The sequence below is a fragment of the Coffea arabica genome, chromosome 1e (assembly GCF_036785885.1).
Source record: "Coffea arabica cultivar ET-39 chromosome 1e, Coffea Arabica ET-39 HiFi, whole genome shotgun sequence".
Lineage (NCBI taxonomy): Eukaryota > Viridiplantae > Streptophyta > Magnoliopsida > Gentianales > Rubiaceae > Coffea > Coffea arabica.
The window spans coordinates 55,806,446-55,825,171 of NC_092311.1; the positions used below are offsets into that span (position 1 = coordinate 55,806,446).

At 39.2% G+C, this 18,726-nt stretch overlaps 2 protein-coding genes and 1 long non-coding RNA gene across 4 annotated transcripts; 2 read left to right on the plus strand and 1 right to left on the minus strand.

Moving 5' to 3' along the window:
- Positions 1 to 891: 891 nt before the first annotated feature.
- LOC113735940 (protein transport protein SEC23 A-like) lies at positions 892 to 6,702 on the minus strand. Of its 2 annotated transcripts, none has more exons than XM_072066485.1 (7): positions 6,337 to 6,702; positions 6,134 to 6,211; positions 5,270 to 5,903; positions 3,085 to 4,905; positions 1,644 to 1,760; positions 1,475 to 1,546; positions 892 to 1,337 (listed from the first exon to the last, which is right to left on the minus strand). In XM_072066485.1, exons 3-7 carry the CDS (start codon positions 5,759 to 5,761, stop codon positions 1,200 to 1,202), a joined length of 2,640 nt encoding a protein of 879 aa, XP_071922586.1. In that variant the 5' UTR covers positions 5,762 to 5,903; positions 6,134 to 6,211; positions 6,337 to 6,702; the 3' UTR covers positions 892 to 1,199. The 2 variants fall into 2 exon arrangements, with proteins under 2 accessions (XP_071922586.1, XP_071922588.1); XM_072066487.1 differs by having other exon boundaries at positions 5,270 to 5,967.
- Positions 6,703 to 7,462: 760 nt separating this feature from the next.
- Positions 7,463 to 18,668, plus strand: LOC113735949 (protein translocase subunit SecA, chloroplastic-like). Its single transcript, XM_072066457.1, has 20 exons — positions 7,463 to 8,146; positions 8,345 to 8,417; positions 8,709 to 8,915; positions 9,359 to 9,461; positions 9,569 to 9,749; positions 10,459 to 10,677; positions 13,231 to 13,344; positions 13,452 to 13,565; positions 13,683 to 13,850; positions 14,037 to 14,212; positions 14,781 to 14,847; positions 14,939 to 15,085; positions 15,333 to 15,428; positions 16,124 to 16,192; positions 16,467 to 16,568; positions 16,656 to 16,907; positions 16,987 to 17,054; positions 17,409 to 17,526; positions 17,794 to 18,033; positions 18,180 to 18,668. The coding sequence occupies exons 1-20, from the start codon at positions 7,703 to 7,705 to the stop codon at positions 18,297 to 18,299; spliced, it is 3,078 nt and encodes a 1,025-aa protein (XP_071922558.1). The 5' UTR covers positions 7,463 to 7,702; the 3' UTR covers positions 18,300 to 18,668.
- Positions 15,435 to 15,957, plus strand: LOC140014913 (uncharacterized). Its single transcript, XR_011821662.1, has 2 exons — positions 15,435 to 15,570; positions 15,647 to 15,957. It is a non-coding gene; the product is annotated as an uncharacterized lncRNA (long non-coding RNA).
- Positions 18,669 to 18,726: the final 58 nt, after the last annotated feature.

Here is an 18,726-nt window from a genome sequence, read left to right on the forward strand (position 1 = left end):
ATAGTAATCTATTCACACCGTCAGATGCATGACAACAGATATTACTCCTCAACTATGAGCTTTCGAGTTCCAACAAGTGGAAGGGACTAGGATTTCTTAACCACAAAATTTGGGGTTTGAAATCCAAAAGAATGAAAAAGAACAACGTTGAGAGAGCTTTCCTACACGAGGGGTCTGATCCGATTTGAACAGGATCGGGTTCAAAACCCTTGAAAATGAAAAGGACAATGTTGAGAGATCATTCTCCCGCAGCACGGAACCTAACTTGACTTGAAAAGAATTAATCGCAAATCGTAAAATGAACGTGGATAAGTGTAGTTTAAATTCACATACTCCTATTTTACATTCACATACAATCTTTGAAATACAAGCGGTTTGAATTATTTAGTCTCTCTTTATTCGAAATCTTTCATTTAAGTATGAGCTTTGAGAATTTTGGTGATTTCTCAGGCGTGTCCAATACTAATAGGCATTCAGTAAAATATCGATTTAACATCAAATTTACCATTCAAATATACACATTCATTTTTTATTACTCTCTTTACATTTGATCACATTTTTTGATTTAATTTTACAGTTTCAAAAAAACCCCTATGAAAATAAACACGTTCCGAGGATTTGTTGTGTTATTAACTCTTAATCGGAGTTATACTTGCGCTCGCTGATTACTACTAGTCTCTCAAGGATTGGAGCACACGCACGGTTAAGGTTCAAGTTCTAACTTTGAGGTAGAAATTTGATACGGTGCTATCAGGTAAAACGCTCGAGGCCTTTCCAGTTTCCGCTCCTGCCACTGCGTAAGAAGAGAAGGCACAGTAAAACAAAAGAAAACACACTTAAAAAAAAACTCTTGCATTTGCACTGCTGCTATTGTAACAAGAGGCAGGGGGGTGAAAAAATTCCATTGCATATGCCAAGTGTTTTATTGGCGTACCTTGCTATTTCAATAAGAGAAGTACACAAAATTCAGTTGAGATGCTTGCAACGATATGCTTTTCATCTCTCTCAGTTACAACCGGTATAAATTTTTGACAGCAAAAGAAATAACTAAAACTAAAACTAAAACACCAACAACAAACGAAGAAAAAAGAAAAAAGAGAAGAACTTCTCTCATCGAAGTTACTGCCCGCCCGATTAAATGACAGCAAAAGAAAACATGGAGGGTAGGACACTCCACGAGTTTGTCATCCAGAAAATATTTAGCTTGGCTCTGGTGGCAGAACTTTCAAGCTTCGCATCCACTCACAGAAGCTGGGATCGTCAAAGTTAAGAAAGCTACTTTTCAGCTTCGTCCTCTGCTCTGCTGACAAAGTCCGAAGCTGTGGAAACCTAGCCTCCTGCAATCACGGTACAAGAAACTATCTATAACAAAAAGATCGGCAACCGGACAAAAACATATTCTCCTGGCTTCACTTCTTACATGGGATTAAGCTCCATAATACACTAGTAGCATTGCACATTCCTTTTCACTTACCTGCTCGTATGGGGGGTCTTTGTGAGCTGGAATCAACCGAGAAACAAAATATCGAGCCTGAGAACTCCCCTCCTGTAAGCAATACAACAATTTTGAGTTTTATGGTGGATCCTTCAGAGGGAAAAAAAAAAAATCCTAGCAGAAGCATGTCAAGAAAGAAAAAAGGTGCCTTGAAAGCAAGAATCCGTGGAGCTGGGAACCGCATTTCAGTTAGCTCTTCAGCCAATGTCCTACAAGCTGCCAAAGCAGCAGCGCTTTTTCCTTCCTGAGCAGCAAGTTCGGTACCCTAAATGCCACCAGAAAAATTGGAATCACACAGTTAGACATGAAGATAAAGACATAAAATGATCCATGTAGTCCTAGTTCTGCACTACATTCTCAGACTTCATGGTACTTCTAGGAGGACCCTAGAACTGATAAAAATAAACGTTTTTCTGTTCTGTATTAAGCCTAAATTTATACTCTTATATGAGTTTATTGTCAATACAACTGCCTCCAAAGACCTCTTTATTCACTTAATGGACTAGTCTTCCTGAAGGGTGCCAGAGTTTGTACAGGGGTGTTAAATTCTTTGGTTTATTTCCACATTAAAGTTTCTGCAGCTTCAGAATTTTTTACTTTGTAAATTAATTATTTCACCAGCCCAGAAAAACACGTCCATGCAAATCAGGGGACAAGCAGAGCCATATATGTCTGCGAAAACAATACAAAGAGAAAACTCCATCAGGATGAACAGAATAAGATTTACATGTCCACAGTCTTAAGAACAGCAATCTATTTCTCTTTGACTAACAACCACAAAAATCAAATCAGATTAGTGAGACTTACGGGGCCTGCAGTCATAACAACAAAATCCAAATGCCAGAGTTATGTTTGTTGAATCTTTTCTCTAAAACAAAAAAGAGCAAGTTGTAGCCCATCAAACAAGACAACTTCCAGCATTATTACTGATATTCTCTATGTCTCTTCTCTGATATAACTGATTAGAAAGCAAAAGCCACAGTTTTGTGAACATTTCCAAGTATGTTAAAACTTTTGTAGACATTCATCATCCTGACATGAGCCCAAAATAAACTCAGATTTTATCTCTCATGTTTTTCCTTATTCTTATTTTATCTATCTGGGATGGTTACCAGATTGCCTGATGATAGATGAGTTGCTTGGATGATACTAGGAGATCCCAAATCCAAAATAGAAGATAAGATCAGCCATAGAGGGGTCAAACAATCAAACTTCGTGCACAGAAAGGAAGAGAGATTATATGACACAAGGACAGTCATACGCTGGTGCCAAAAAATTTACAATATATTCAAATTGGGTAATACAACACTTTCAACAAATACTTGCAGGCCCAAACCATTAAATTTTTAAGGACTAAGTTGAGAATTTACAAAATTTTATGGGGTGAAAGCATAAATTTTTGGAAACCCAGCACCTTCTATGTGCCAGAAACATTATATGCATGAAGAATAGCAGCAATTTTTCTTTAACCTAAGCTTTTTTGTTCTTTCAGAACCCCCCCCCCCCCTTACTTTTGGCCTTTTTTTTTGGGGTGGGGTTCGGGGAAGGGTAGGTAATTCTTAAATGACCAAAAGAGTTGAATGACAAACCAGCCAAATGAAGACATCTGTTCCGTGGTCAAGAACCACTGCTGCATCAGATTGCATAGCAAGGTCATATGCAGGTAGCTCCTCAAATGTGCCCCCCTCTCGATGCATTAGACAGCGAGGTGCTACCATACGAAGTGACAAATCAAACGATGCATTCAGAAACAAGTTCCGCAATACAGACCTCTCGTCCTCATGACCGAGAATGCTTCCCAGAAGTGGGCCCCTTCTGAGATGGAATAATAGTTCTGGCAACAAAGAGAGTTCCTTTGGAAACTGATTAAGCTTTGATTTTGGCAATTGAGACCCAAACTTACTAGCAATATCTTTAACTCTTTCATCAATTGTTGATTGCATATCAAGTGCTTCATTGAAGTTCTTGGCTCGCAAAAGGGTCTTCTTGGCAATAAGTACGGCAGCAGCTTCATCTTGGACACTCTCAAGATAAGCCGACACAGTGTCCACTGTAGGAAATCTGACAGTTATCACTCTTGAGATATCAGCTTGATAAACATTTGAAAATTGGATTACAAATTGAAAATACACAAAGTCACTCTTGATGTCTGCCCTAGCCTCCATGAATAATGCAAAGCTCTGTGTTTCTTCAACACTAAACATCTTTACAGAAAGAGCGCCATCATTCCTGAACGCATCATTACTGTCAATGTGTGCCTCCTCACCAGGGCCTATTACTTGACTCACAAAAATATCATCAGAACAACGGACCTCCAGCAAACCTTGAGAACCTGCAGCCCTGCAAGATGCCCTCTGCAAATTCACACCAAATGCTTCACCAAAATCATCATGAAGAACAAGAACTCCACCAGAAGCTTTGGCAAGACATTGTAATATAGGTACTCGTACTGGGCATGTCCCAGCGCATAACACATCAATCACTGTACCACGGTGATGAGCCTCGCGGCCTAGATTCTCCATCCACTTCAGTGCTGTTTTCTCCAAGTGAGGATAATTAGGGTGACCGAAAGAATGAGGAACTGAACCAGGGCCATATGTACTAGGACCACCAGCACAGACAATTATTCTACTATTTCCACCAGGCCTTTTTACAACCCCCCGTGACACTTCTGCAGAAGGACCCTGGACTATTGCCAGAGCAACTTCTACCGCAGCACCCAGACAACGGTCTCTGGAAGCTTCAGGAATATTTAGTTTGAATGGCCTCAACGACGAAAATATTGTATGTGCAACGGGAAGGGATGCATGAATTGGTGACAAGTATATCCCAGTCCCATAAACCATTGCTTTTAAAGACTCTGGACTAGGTGATTTGCCCCCGGGGAGTACATCAGCACAGGCAGATAATTCTTCTGAAAAATCATACACTGACACCGTCCGGCCATAAAGCACAACTCCAATTCGTGTGGTTGGAGGCAGAGAATCAACAAACGCATGCAACGAGCTTTGTAGGTGTTGGAGATGTGATTCGTCCAAGCACTCATCTATTACAAGAACAATTGGTGCTGTCACCCTAGAATCAGAAACTGGGATAAACCCAGGTCTCTTGTTACCGGTCTGAACATATTCAACCAGTGGAGAAGACAATTCTGGCAGATTACGAAGTTCTTCCTTGCTGGAAGCTATGTATTCACCCTCACTTGCATTTAGATTACGGCATATGACACACTGCCACTGGCCTGACCCAAGCAAGATATTGCAATAGAGATTTGAAAAGGCCCCACAATTTTGGCACCTGTGGGGATCACGTTGTATTATTTGAGGACCTGGTGAGACCTCCTGGCCAGGGGAAACAAGTGCACCAAATCCTAAACTGGGAACATTAGCTAGTTTCTTTTGTTTCAGCACCTAAGGGAGTTGAACAAACAGTCATATATAAGGGAAATATGGATGGTACAAGCTCCTAGGTTTTCAAGGTTGCAAATCGGCCTCTGGAAAATTAATCACATTTGCTAATTGCAGCTCAACAACAAATGGGCCAGCCATGATAATATAATCTTAGAATGTTTAAATTCACCTCCCCAGAGAAACCATCGTTCTAAAAATTAGAAGTTGATTGTAGAATAAAGCAAACATATACTTGGCAATGTCCTTAAGTAAAAGATCTATCTAGCAGGAAAGAATCCATAAACTGAACAAACCAAGAGTCTATGTGCCTGAATAGAAGCAACAGACAGGTACACAGACACATGCAGAGAGAGAGAGTAGATACCTTGTGGGCTGTGAATAAGACATTTGGAGAATCCGAAAGATGGCTATACTCCTCTGTAGTGTCAGAAATTTGGTGCTGCAACTGAGTGAAGCCATTTAAAACTTGTGGAGACGAAGATGCGGGTAAAGACGAACCGGAAGAGAAAGCAAGTGGCTGAGGAGTGGCTGGCGAAGTTCTGAATGGCACAGCAGCAGGTTGCAGCGGGGAAGAGAAGACAGGAGGACCCGGTGGAGTGCTGAGATGAGGAACAGGGAGAGGGCTTGGGGTTCTGATGGGATTGGAAGGGGAAGCTAGATTTGGGATCTTGATAGACGGTGATGGGATTTGGTTGGGCTGCAGAAGTGGTGGCGCCGGCGGAGGAAATCTTGACGGTGGGGCAGATGGTGAAAGGAAAGGAGAAGAGCTGCTCAACTTAGTTTCCGCAGGGTTGGAGGGGTGGATGTTAACAGGGTAGGCATTGAAAGACGACTGTGGGGGCGGCTGATTGGTCATTGATGCCTAAGCAAATGCCAAACTTTTTTTTTTTTTTTTTTTGGTTGGGGAGGGGGGTGGGGGAGGTTGAAGAGAAACAGGAATCCCAGTACCAGTTTGAGTTGTGAATCTAAGAATGCTCGGCTACCAAGTCAAAGTTAACCTGATTGATTGTGGTGAAATGAACCAATCAACAGAATAACAGCGGTTGAAAGACAGCAATCAAACTGGATTGTAAAATTGGAATGAGTCTGCAATGTGAAACCTACAAAACCAGGGACCCAAAAAGGCACACGGGGCAAGGGGAGAACACCTCCCCACGGGGCGGGGAAGTGGAATATGGCCAATTAAAAAAACAAAAAAATTCACGGCGAAAGGAATCAAAGATTTCACCTTTCCTCCTCCTTATATAACACGCCCACTCCCTGGAGGCTGCAACCACTGCACAACCACCGGAAAGCTGTTGAGAAACTGCCACGATCAAAGTCACAGATACAACAACCTCAAATCAGTTCGGAATTAAAGATTGATCCAGAAGACAAAATATGATGAATTAGAAGCAGCGGTACTAAAAGTTTTGTTAAAACCCAAATCACCTGGGCAAGGTTGGAGAAATTTTTGCGATTAAAAACAGAGACGCCGACAAGGTTTGAAGACTGCAAAACGAGGGATGAGAGAGAGTGGGCCGCTATCATCACAAGAAAATAGTAACAGCTACTATTACTCGCTAAATTAGACTTTTCCTAATTCTACACAAAAATCCGGCCACAGTTCGATCCTCGCTCCGCTTCCGCCTCCGCCTCCGCCCCCGCCCGGCGGTACGCTTAGTACAATGAAGACAGTCGTATAGACCACACTACGGTACAGAGACTTGTCTCATATCTCACTTCTAAGTACGGATACGGAGCAATTACTCCATCCCGCCGCAGTAAAAATCTTTCTTTCTCCGCCTCCCTCCCTCCCTCCCTTCGACACTTTATTACTACTACATTTTTCTATTAAGGGGAAGTAATAAGTAATCAACTTAAATGCGCCTAATTAAGTTCGAGTTAGAATTAGGTAAAAAAAAAAAAAAAATTTCTATTCCACAATACTCTAAAATATGCCTGTAATTTTTTTTTATTTTTTTATAGAATGTGTAAACTAATAAAATTTTAACGTATTCATGAATAGTATATATATATTTTTTAATTATAATTTACATCATGTAATAACATATATTATCAATTATAACAATAAGATCGTTTATCGATTATTATCATTCATCAAAAAATTTTATGGATTTATACATACAAAACAAATAAAATGATAAAGTTTTAATCAACTTGACGTGTCATATTGGATAAGAGTTAAAGTTTCAATACAGGGAAAAGTGCCAATTTAATCCTCAAATTATTTCACTAAGCCGATTTGATTCATTAATATTTTATTGCATGAATTAAATCCCTTAACTCAAATTCTTGTGTCAATTGAGTACCTATATCGTGTTAGTGTCGTCACCCAAAACACATATTTCTGCATGCAAACCAAACGATAAAATAATCAACTTGACGTGTCATGCTGGATAAGAGTTAAAATTTCAATTTAATCAGCTTCAGAAAAAAAAAAAGTGTCAATTTAATCAACTTCTTGATTTTTTCTTACCTTACTACATAAAGATCATGACTCACAGTAGTGCCAATTTTTTTTTTTATAAGCAATGCCTTATCCGAGTAAAACTACAGCCGAACACGAGGAGACGAGGATGTGTGTGTTGGCATATTTGTGAAGGAAGGGAAGCATATCTGGAAACTGAAGAAGAAATACAGAAGCAAACACTACAACTTGCTACAAAAACTAGTGTAGTAGCAGTATTGTAAATTTGCAGCAGCTGCAGAAGGGAAGAAGAAAGCCAAGTAAGATAACAGAGACTTGCCATCAACATCATCAATATCGGCGGCAGGAAGGGGGTTGGGGTGGCCTATGGCGCTGCTGCAGTTGGAGTCTCTTCCAACTTGTTCCCTCTCTTCCTACCTCCCAGCAACAGCCACCCCTTGCCTCTTCCCACCCCACCGTCCCCGACCACCACTGCTTCTCCACTCTTCAGCTCATTATTCTTCCTCTGACAAACTTCTAGTACAACTACCGCCACCACTGCAGCAGCAACCCTTCCTTGGCCCCCTTAGGAGTCGGAGGTTCCGCACCCTTGCTTCCTCCTCTTCCTCCTTGGGAAGTCTTTTTGGTGGCATTTTCAAGGGCACCGACGCCGGCCAGTCCACCCGCACCCAGTACGCCGATACCCTCGCCCTCATCAACCGCTTGGAGCCCCAAATCTCCTCCTTGTCCGATTCCCAGTTGCGGGAAAGGACTTTCCTCTTGCAACAACGGGCTCGTCTGCCGGATTCCTCCTTGGACTCCCTCTTACCCGTCAGTAGTCTCTCCGATACCTTCTCTGCTACCCCTTTTTTCTACACACTTCATAGCTACTTGTGCTTTATTCACATGTTTATTTTCCCTTCATCTTATTTAGTCAAATTTTAATCTATTTGGATGGCCATTTTTATGTTTGTTACAAACAAGTGTGTTGTCACCTGTGGAACCAACGCGGTAGCATTTGCCTTGCAGGAAGCATTTGCTGTCGTCAGGGAGGCCTCCAAAAGGGTTCTAGGACTTCGACCATTTGATGTCCAATTGATAGGTGAAATATGCTGTCTTCAGTTCTACAACTTTAAGCAAGAATAGACTTTTACTAGCTCTGACAAACTCAACAATATTATCCGGGTGTGTTCAATATGCTGTCTTCACTTCTACAACTTTAAACAAGACTAGACTTTTACTAGCTCTGACAAACTCACCAGTATTACCCGGGTGTGCTCAATATGCTGTCTTCAGTTCTACAACTTTAAACAAGACTAGACTTTTACTAGCTCTGAAAAACTCACCAATATTACCCGGTTGTGTTCACTGGAGTCTTCAAATGTTGACCTAGGTGGTATGGTCCTTCACAAAGGAGAAATAGCTGAAATGAGGACAGGTGAAGGAAAGACACTCGTTGCTATATTGCCTGCATACTTGAATGCACTGACTGGGAAAGGAGTGCACGTTGTTACTGTGAATGATTATCTGGCCCGAAGAGATTGTGAGTGGGTTGGTCAAGTTCCTCGATTTCTAGGACTCAAGGTCGGCCTCATCCAGCGTATGTATTGCATTTTCCTCCTTTTCTAATTTAACATAGTCTTTTGACACTACTTAGTGACATTCAAGCCTGTGGCTTCACTGACCATGTAGTTCACTGTACAATGGTGTTCCAAATTGCTAAAAAAGGCCCACCAAAAGTAATCGCATTCTACCAAATACACATAATTTGGGGTCAACTCTTGAAGCTATAGCTCCTAAAATCCTGCATCATCTATGCTTCATCCTCTTGTTGGACTTCATTTCACGCTTTTCATTTATGGTACTCGGGCAATTTTTGAGCTCCTCCTTTGTTCTTTTGCCTCAATATACTCTTCTCTTCCATTCCTTTGTTGGACCTGTGAGTCAAATACATGCACTTCTATTCTGATTCTCAATTAGGGGTATGCTGGCTTGTCTGTGAACTTTCAAAATATCTAAACAAGGGGTGTTTTATACATGCAGAGAACATGACAAGTGAACAAAGGAGGGAAAATTACTCATGTGATATCATATATGTCACAAATAGCGAGCTGGGTTTTGATTACTTGAGAGATAATCTTGCCACGGAAAGTAATTTTGCTTGATGTATTTGCTTTTGGTTAACTTTCACAATTGTATTCTTTTTCTTCTATAATTTGACGCTCTGCTGGAGGTAACTTATTTTGTTCTGCAGAACGTCGATGAGCTTGTACTCAGAGGCTTCAGCTACTGTGTCATTGATGAGGTTGATTCTATCCTAATTGATGAAGCAAGGACTCCTCTCATCATATCAGGACCCGCTGAAAAACCAAGTGATCGGTATTATAAAGCTGCAAAGATAGCTGCTGCTTTTGAGAGAGATATACATTACACTGTAAGATCATAATCATAATGCTCCCAGAAAAGAACAGAAAAAGAGAAGTCTTTAGGGTTTAAGTCGAGTCCATACGGACGAGATTACTTCTAGTTAACAAGTTTCTTTCTTTCCTAAGAGAAACTACTTTTTAAAGCATATGGTGGATCTTTGGGTCTTATTTGGGGATCCTTATGGAGAAAAGTGCTTATGCCTATTCTCTTTCTCTCTTCATCAACTTTGTACTATAACACGTAAAGATTCTGGGTTCAATTCTCAAACCTGCCCTGTAAAGGTTTGTCTGTGGAGGATCCTTGTCAAAGGAATTCAAGACACGTGTGAACTGTGAGAGGGTGTCTTAGAATGTTTAAATATTCTGATACAATTTCTCCCTTGTAGCCTAAGCTTATATATTAGGGGTAATTCAGTAGTGATAATCCTTCCCTGCTTGGGGAAAAACTTTATCCAATGTTTTCTATGGTACCCAAAGTGTACTGCTTACATTAAGAGTGTCTTTCAAGTAAATTCCTTTGTTCCTGGTTTCACAACTGGGGAATAAAGACTTCAACTCTTGGTCTTGGGAGAGATCTACATTGCCTTGTAATGACAACAGTTGTTTTATAAGTGGTGGAATTCATAGAGTTCTCTTTTGCAGCAACTATCGGGATATTGATTCTGTTTGTAGGCACTGGAATAAGTATGTGTATGACTAACATCATTGGTGTTGCAGGTTGACGAGAAACAGAAAACTATTCTACTTACTGAACAGGGTTATGCAGATGCAGAGGAAATTCTGGATGTGAAGGATTTGTATGATCCCCGAGAACAGTGGGCATCATACATTCTGAATGCTATAAAAGCCAAAGAACTTTTTCTTAGAGATGTCAATTATATCATCCGCAGCAAAGAGGTTCTCATAGTTGATGAGTTTACAGGTCGAGTCATGCAGGTAATTTTTTACTGATATTCCTGTTCTCAGTTCCATAAAAATAATTGAAATGAATTAGAAGACTTCAACAGGACATGGCTTGTCTAAGAGCTGCTTAATGCACATACTCCTATCTATGATAAAACTTCTCTGGAAGCTATCCTTCTATCTGTATCTCTTTCTTCCTTGTTATCTTTCAGGAGCATGTGTTTGTCTTAATTCACTCTCATGTATAATCTACATCTCCAGAACTTTGTCTTACATGTGAAGAGAAAAGCTAAATTGGTTGATCAATGAGAAGACACATGAGAACACACCAGCATTGATCTTAAACAATTTCAAATATACCAGTGTTGTTTTCATCTGGTTATCATGTTGTGAAGTATGGTACGTTTTGATATTTTTGGTTTTCTTTCTTATTCCACCTCTCTTTCAACAATTTTTTGTTTTCGTTATTACCAGAGACTTTTTTTTTCTCTAATTCTTTTTTCTTTAATAGGATCTGCTAGAACTTGTATCCTTTACTCACTTATTTTTTTGCCTTTAGCAGCTAAAAAGGACAAGTTTTTATCCAAATTAACTTTGTTTTCAAAAATTATTCCCACAGTTACTATTTCAAATTATATTCCCTTTCTAATACCTCTAATGCCATTTAGCCTTCCTATCTTGCACCATGAAAAAGAATCTTTTGCAGAGCCTTCGTTTACTGCAGCTGTTAGCCATTTTTATCAGCTTAATCATCTTTCTTGTTACACGCTGCAATTGTATCCCCCCCTAATGCAGCTTAAAAGTTTTTGTGTTTTTTTTTTTTTAATAGAAAAATGTTGATAGTACTCAATGATTATAAACCTATTGTTTTGAGACTTTGCGCATGCACACTACTTCTATTGAGCAATCATTTAAATTGAGGATGCAAGCCTTGGACTTAACAAGATTTTACAATTTGCTTCACTATTATCAAGTCATCTTAAACTCTAAAATGCCTCAAACGAACTTAAAAGAATGCCTTAAATGTCCCAAGGCTTCACATACTTGGATGCTTTTCCCAGCACAAGGCCAGTAATTCATGTCAATGTAACAGATTTTTATTTTATTGTATTTTAAGTTTTCAAGAATTAAATCAATCATCTAACAGGATTAATCAATGATCCATGTGAATTAGTATTCTTGTGAGACTATTTCCAAATAGATTTTCTAAGGTCAAAATTTTGTTTGTGCCATTTCATCATACAAGTTGGGGATGAGGATTGTTTGCTATAATTTGAAAACTCACCAACTGCCACATGTGTAAGTGTGTATGGAATAAGAAACATGTTGTGTGCCTTTGATATTGTTTTTGTAATTCTACATTATTAGTTGCTTTTTTGACATCTGGTATGATTCTACATGAATTGTTGAATTTAGGAGCAATTATCATTTGGTACAGTTGTTACCCAAGGAAAAGAAGAGACAGGGTGGAGAAGAAAGGATTAGTGTGAACTAGGGAGGACAAGGAGGGTTTAGAGATTGGAGTCTATGTGGCATAATATGATTAGGAAGGGAATTAAATTTGGAAGATTGCTTCTAGACTATTTTACAGAAACAACAATTTTTTGGCAAAAAGCTCCAAAAAGAACAGGTAAATTCTTATTTTTAGTTTTTCAATCTTAACCTATACTGGAAAGCTGGACACTTGTCAAAGAGAAGAAACTGCATTATCAGTGTTCGACTTTTATTTTTAGTTCCTACTTACCCTCCATCATGGTTGGTATCTCTTTCTTGAATCTTCATTAGTCTTCCTCCCTTCCTCCCTTCTTAAAACTTCACCATTTCCATGGCATCTAGAAGCTTTAGTTGTCCTTCCTTTTCTTCTCCCTTTCTCACACCCACTTGCTTTTCTGTAAAGGGTTTTTGAGGAGACAATTTGGCACAGAGACTGGTATGGAGATTGGTTTCTTACTGTTGTGTTTGGTGTATTTTTATCTAACTTGGACACTGCAACACTCTACTTCTCTTTCTCTACCGTATTTTTCTCTGTTTAGTTTCTAAAAATTATGGTGAAAAGTCTGGTGATGGACATCTCATGAGCCAACTTGGGTTGACTCGGACGATTCACTCCTAGTTGTTTACTCTATGTGTCATATCATCCTGAATTGTCCAAATCTAAGTGATTCTGCCTCATCCTATGGTTAAATAATATCATTTTTTGGTGGCTTTATTCATAATCTGCACAAGGTTAACAATGACAAACTTCTTTTTTTTTTTTTTCAATTTTTTTAGCTAGGGAGGGTTGGGATTTTAAGGAGAGGGAAATAGGGGGATTTTGAACCAGGACCTCTAATTCCTAGAGCCTCAACCTTAGCCACTAAACCAAGGCCTCCTCAGTGACAATGACAAACATTAATAGACTATGGGTTAGCATCACAATTATTCTGTCTCAGAACTTTCAGGAGCTCATGTATATTTTATCATTGGAAAGATATTTCAAAAATTTCCACATAAGATATAATAAGTAGGACATTGGGTAATATGTGAAGCACAAGAAAGCACATGTTTTTAAGGCAAGTTAACTTAACAGTTGATCATTTGTTTCAGGGGAGACGCTGGAGTGATGGCCTTCACCAGGCAGTTGAAGCGAAAGAAGCCTTACCTATTCAAAATGAAACTGTAACCCTGGCTTCAATTAGCTACCAGAACTTCTTTCTTCAGGTTGAGGCCCTTCCTTGAGCAATTGAGAATTTTGCTCAATCCATCTGATGTTTGTCACCTTGTTTACTCAAAAGATTATAATGTTGGTCCAAATTACCGTTATACAGTTCCCAAAACTCTGTGGCATGACTGGAACTGCTGCAACTGAGAGTACTGAATTTGAGAGCATATACAAGCTCAAGGTTACAATTGTACCAACAAACAAGCCAATGATAAGAAAGGTTCATGCTGAGCATATCACCTACTTGCCTTGTCAAATATGTTTCTTAAGCATAACTTTTGGATGAGGGAGAAAAAGCTGCAGTGGATGATATGACATTAATTGCCTCTTATTTCAGGATGAATCAGATGTAGTGTTCAGGGCAGCTAATGGAAAATGGCGGGCAGTTGTTGTGGAGATATCCAGAATGAACAAAACAGGTCGCCCTGTTCTAGTTGGTACAACAAGTGTTGAGCAGAGTGATGCGCTGTCAGAACAGCTTCATGAAGTGGGGATCCCACATGAGGTAGGTTGCATGTGGACAATGAAGAATAATTCACAGCATGGTTCCATAAGTTAGAATCTTCTGTTAACACTGATCCTCTGACTATATGTTTCTTTTTTGGGATTATCTTGTCTAAGAACTTTTACTGATTTCTCAGGCCTTCTTTTTTCTGCCTAATATTGTTGCAATTTTTATTGTGCATGTAAGGTACTAAATGCAAAACCAGAAAATGTGGAGAGGGAAGCCGAAATTGTTGCACAAAGTGGTCGTCTAGGTGCAGTTACAATTGCAACTAATATGGCAGGTCGTGGAACGGATATTATCCTTGGCGGCAACGCAGAATTTATGGCAAGACTAAAGTTACGTGAGATATTAATGCCAAGGTATTTTATAGCTTCATGACTATTTATCTGTTTATATTTGATATTTACCACGTTGTCTCGATGTGCTTGTCAATATCTTTTGCCTCTTCAAGCTGCCTGCACTTCCAAAGCCACATGACCAACCTACAGAAAATACAGAAAAGGAAACGCGACTCCTCCTTGTCTTTAATGTGCAGGTTTTAACTTGTTCAAAGCATTGTGATTTAATCTCTAACTTCAAAAGATTATGCAGCAGACAGAGTGTAATGTTAATGGTGACTACATTCTATCGCCTTCTAAACCAACCGAGTAAATTTTTTAGATTTTCTGTTTTAACTAACATGTTAGTGATGGTAGTCACCTTTGTGGATTTAATTGTATCAGAAATTTTGAAAGAAACAGCATTTGAATCTTTAATCTTGTCTTGGCTCTTGCACGTTAATGGACTGTCCTTCTTAGTTTGGGATAGGGCTGTAGGCCTGTAGCAACCTGAAAGGAGGAATTTGTTTTAGAAGCTGGGATCTCACTTTTTTCTTCACACAGTTAAAGATACAAAATTTCTTGTTCTTCAATCCTTCATATGATGCAGAGTTGTTAAACATGCTGAAGGAGTTTTTGTTTCTGTGAAGAAACCTCCTCCAAAGAAGACATGGAAGGTTGGTTTTGATTTTTGGAGTATTTAGTTTTATAAATGTCTGTTTGTGTTACCATTCTCATAATGATAATATCCAGGCATGATTTTTCTAGGTGAATGAAAATTTATTTCCATGCACACTGTCTAAAGCAAATACTGCATTGGCCGAGGAAGCTGTGCAGCTAGCTGTCAAAACTTGGGGTCAGAGATCGTTGAGTGAGCTTGAAGCTGAGGAAAGGCTCTCTTATTCTTGTGAAAAGGTGCAGATCTTAGACAGTGCTGGTTCATTCCAAGCAGTCATTGACATTTTCATTTGATATCACATGATAATGTTGATAGTAGGGATTGTGGATGGAGGATCTTGTTTTGTTTATGTCATTTAAGATAAGCCATAGTAAATATGGGATGCACATCCTTCTGAAGTACATGTAGATGTACTGTATTTTATGCTTAGAGGACATGCTTACCATATACTACAGGAGTAATAATATAACGTTGAATTTGTAGGGCCCTGTTGAAGATGTGGTCATTGCAAAGCTGCGGAGTGCCTTTCTGGAAATTGTTAAGGAATATAAAGTTTACACTGAGGAAGAGAGGAAGAAGGTACCTGTATACTGCTAGTATTCCTATTAATGAATTTCTGCAATATGAAATTGCAGGTCACAGAGAAAAGATCCTATTTTCATCAATGTACATACCAAAATGAATTCCTCAATGTACATTTTCAGCCTAACACATCTATATGGTGAGAGTACATACCTAAATGTCATAGCGATGTCAGGGCCTTACATTTTTAGCCTTACATGTCTATATGATGTCAGCACATACCAAAATGTCATAGAGATGGAGGAGAAGAAAAAGCAAAGATGAATAATAGGTCAAAGGGAGGCTGAGAAGAATGACAAGAGTTACAATTTGGTCAATGTACAGCTGTATCCTTGTTTGGCTATAGACAGTACAAAATGCAGGATTGCACAGGACTGTAGAATTAAAACATATTTATGTAGTGAGAATGGTTTGTACTTGTATTTTAATTTTCTAAACTTTCATAGGTAGGAACTGGAGTGGAACTTCAAGCTGTTTTTGTATGTCCACCTTAGAAGAAATAAAAGTGTGCTGCATTTTCTTTGCTTGTATAGAATGATAGATAATTGACATACTGCATCATGATTAAACCTCCTTTGGCTTTATTATGTCAATATTATGCAGTATATTCTGGATGTAACATGTTTGCTGTCTGTGTTTGGCATCTTTTAAATTTTCTAGCTTTCCCTGTTAAATTGTCATGGTGATGACAGGTGGTGTCAGCTGGTGGATTACATGTAGTGGGTACTGAACGTCATGAGTCACGCCGAATTGACAATCAGGTGATAAGTCACAATATCCTTCCTTGGTGGTGTCTTCTATATTGAAAATCACTAATGAGCAGAACCTTCGGATGTTTCTTCCGCATTCATATTTGGACAAGAAAGGAAACTTACGCAAGTTTATCTTAATTTTTTTATTTCCTTTCCTATATTTCATCGAGTAAATGTTGTGTAAATTGTGCTTGAACTCATCATGTACTTCATACTCCTGTTCCCAAAGTATAACTCTTCAATCACGTAAAAGCATCCTACAACTGAATTTTAATATGTGCAGCTGCGCGGTCGAACTGGCAGACAAGGAGATCCTGGTAGTTCCCGCTTCTTTCTTAGCCTTGAGGATAATATATTTCGCATCTTTGGTGGAGATAGAATCCAGGTCTAATGTGATCTATGGTTTTTTTTCTCGTTCTACCAGGAAAATGCATGTGAAGAAGTTCTAAATTCTTGATCATTGTGATTGCAGGGTCTGATGAGAGCTTTTAGAGTTGAGGACCTACCAATAGAATCCAAAATGCTGACAAAAGCTTTAGATGAAGCTCAGAGGAAAGTCGAGAACTACTTCTTTGACATTCGGAAACAATTATTTGAATATGATGAGGTTTTGAACAGCCAAAGGGATCGTGTCTACACAGAAAGAAGACGGGCCCTAGAATCTGAAGATCTCCAATCTCTTCTCGTTGAATATGCCGAACTGACCATGGATGACATCCTAGAGGTAAAATGTCTGTTAAGTATAGCTACTGCTACACTTAATTTCCTCTGTAACGTTTAACCTCTGACACATTGTTGATTAGGCAAACATTGGTTCTGATGCTCCAAAGGAAAGCTGGGATCTTGAAAAGCTCGTTGCAAAACTTCAACAGTATGGAATATTTACTTTTACCTCTTTCAGTGAGTTGTAATTTGTGTTCTTCAATGTGTAGCCACGCCTCCAGGACAGGGCGGACAAAGAATCCTTTACTGTTCCTCGATTTGTTGAATTTCCAGTCATATTCTCAGGAAAAGGAGGAAAAAGAGTTCTTTTTTATTCTTCCAAACTTTAGCCTTCTGGTTGTGTTAGGAAGACAAAGTCCAAACATTGCCTGTTGATTTACTTGGCCAGTATATCACTTCAATTTCTCAATGACATATTACATGTCCTCGTTCTTGTTCCTTTGAACTTGCCTGTCATTTGATTTGGAACATGGTCTCATTTTGTTACTTATGAAATTTTTAGGTACTGCTATCTTTTGAATGACTTGACTTCTGATTCATTGGCAACCAAATGCACAAATTATGAGGAATTGCGGGATTACCTTCGCCTTCGGGGGACTGAAGCTTATTTGCGAAAAAGGGTCAGTGTTTTTTGTACCTTTGGAGGTTTTATTAATCATATTTCGTGCTAGTATGGCTATCTACACAATTTGAGATACTATGTTATTCTTTAACCATGTCTTCTGATATTACTTTGGCGGGTATGTTGTGTCAAATTACGTCAAAGCTTGAGTCTCTGTTCTTGAATTTATGCACAGATACTGAGGATACCTTTATCAGGATGTTGTCGCCTTTTCCCATCTCATTCAGGGGTTGCATGATCATCCTGTTATATTTTGATTTTGTAGGCTATGGTGGAGGAACAAGCTCCAGGCCTGATGAAGGAAGCAGAAAAATTCCTGATCTTGAGTAATATTGATCGGTTGTGGAAAGAACACTTGCAAGCACTCAAGTTTGTTCAGCAGGCTGTAGGTTTACGTGGATATGCACAACGGGATCCACTGATCGAGTATAAGCTTGAAGGATATAACCTCTTCATTGAGATGATGGCACAGATAAGAAGAAATGTTATATATTCCATATACCAGGTTTGTAAAGTTTTGACGTTGTCAGATATTATGTTGATAAGAAATAGCTTCGGCAGCGTGATGTTGGGAAACCTTCCTGCCACCAACTCTCTTTTTCCTTTGAGTGAAAAGTGTGTTTGCTCAAAACACTTTTTTTTCTGTTACAGTTTCGGCCAGTGTTGGTGAAGGAGCAAGATCAGGGAGAACAGACAAGGGCAGAGAAGCTCGATTCAAATGGAAAGGTAACTGATAATAGCATGACCAATGCAGCTAAGCCCTCGCGATAGCATGTCAGGCTCTGGTGAAGACCGATCGAGGAAACTTGAAAAGGATCGGACAGCATGTCGATGTGCAGAAGTGTGGTTATTCTTGCGACACGACCTATTGTAAAAGCAGAAAACGCGGAAAGAGGCATCAGATTTTAATTAGTAGACTCAGCGTTATGTTATGTTCCAAGAGATTGAAAATTTGAAAAACCGGAGGGCCAAAAGTGGCATCATGATTTCTCTTCTTGATATGCCATTTCTCGGCATTCAAAGTTCTATTTGGAGCTCCAAATAGACTATTTGCAATAACAGATTGCACTTGTAAGTCCGAGAGATATTACTACTTTGCAATAACAAATCAAGACCCCGGGACCTGTTGTCGAGTACCAATTTATATTTTGGTTTTTCTTGCCCCTTCTCTTCGATGTTTTGAGTTCTCAAACGATGA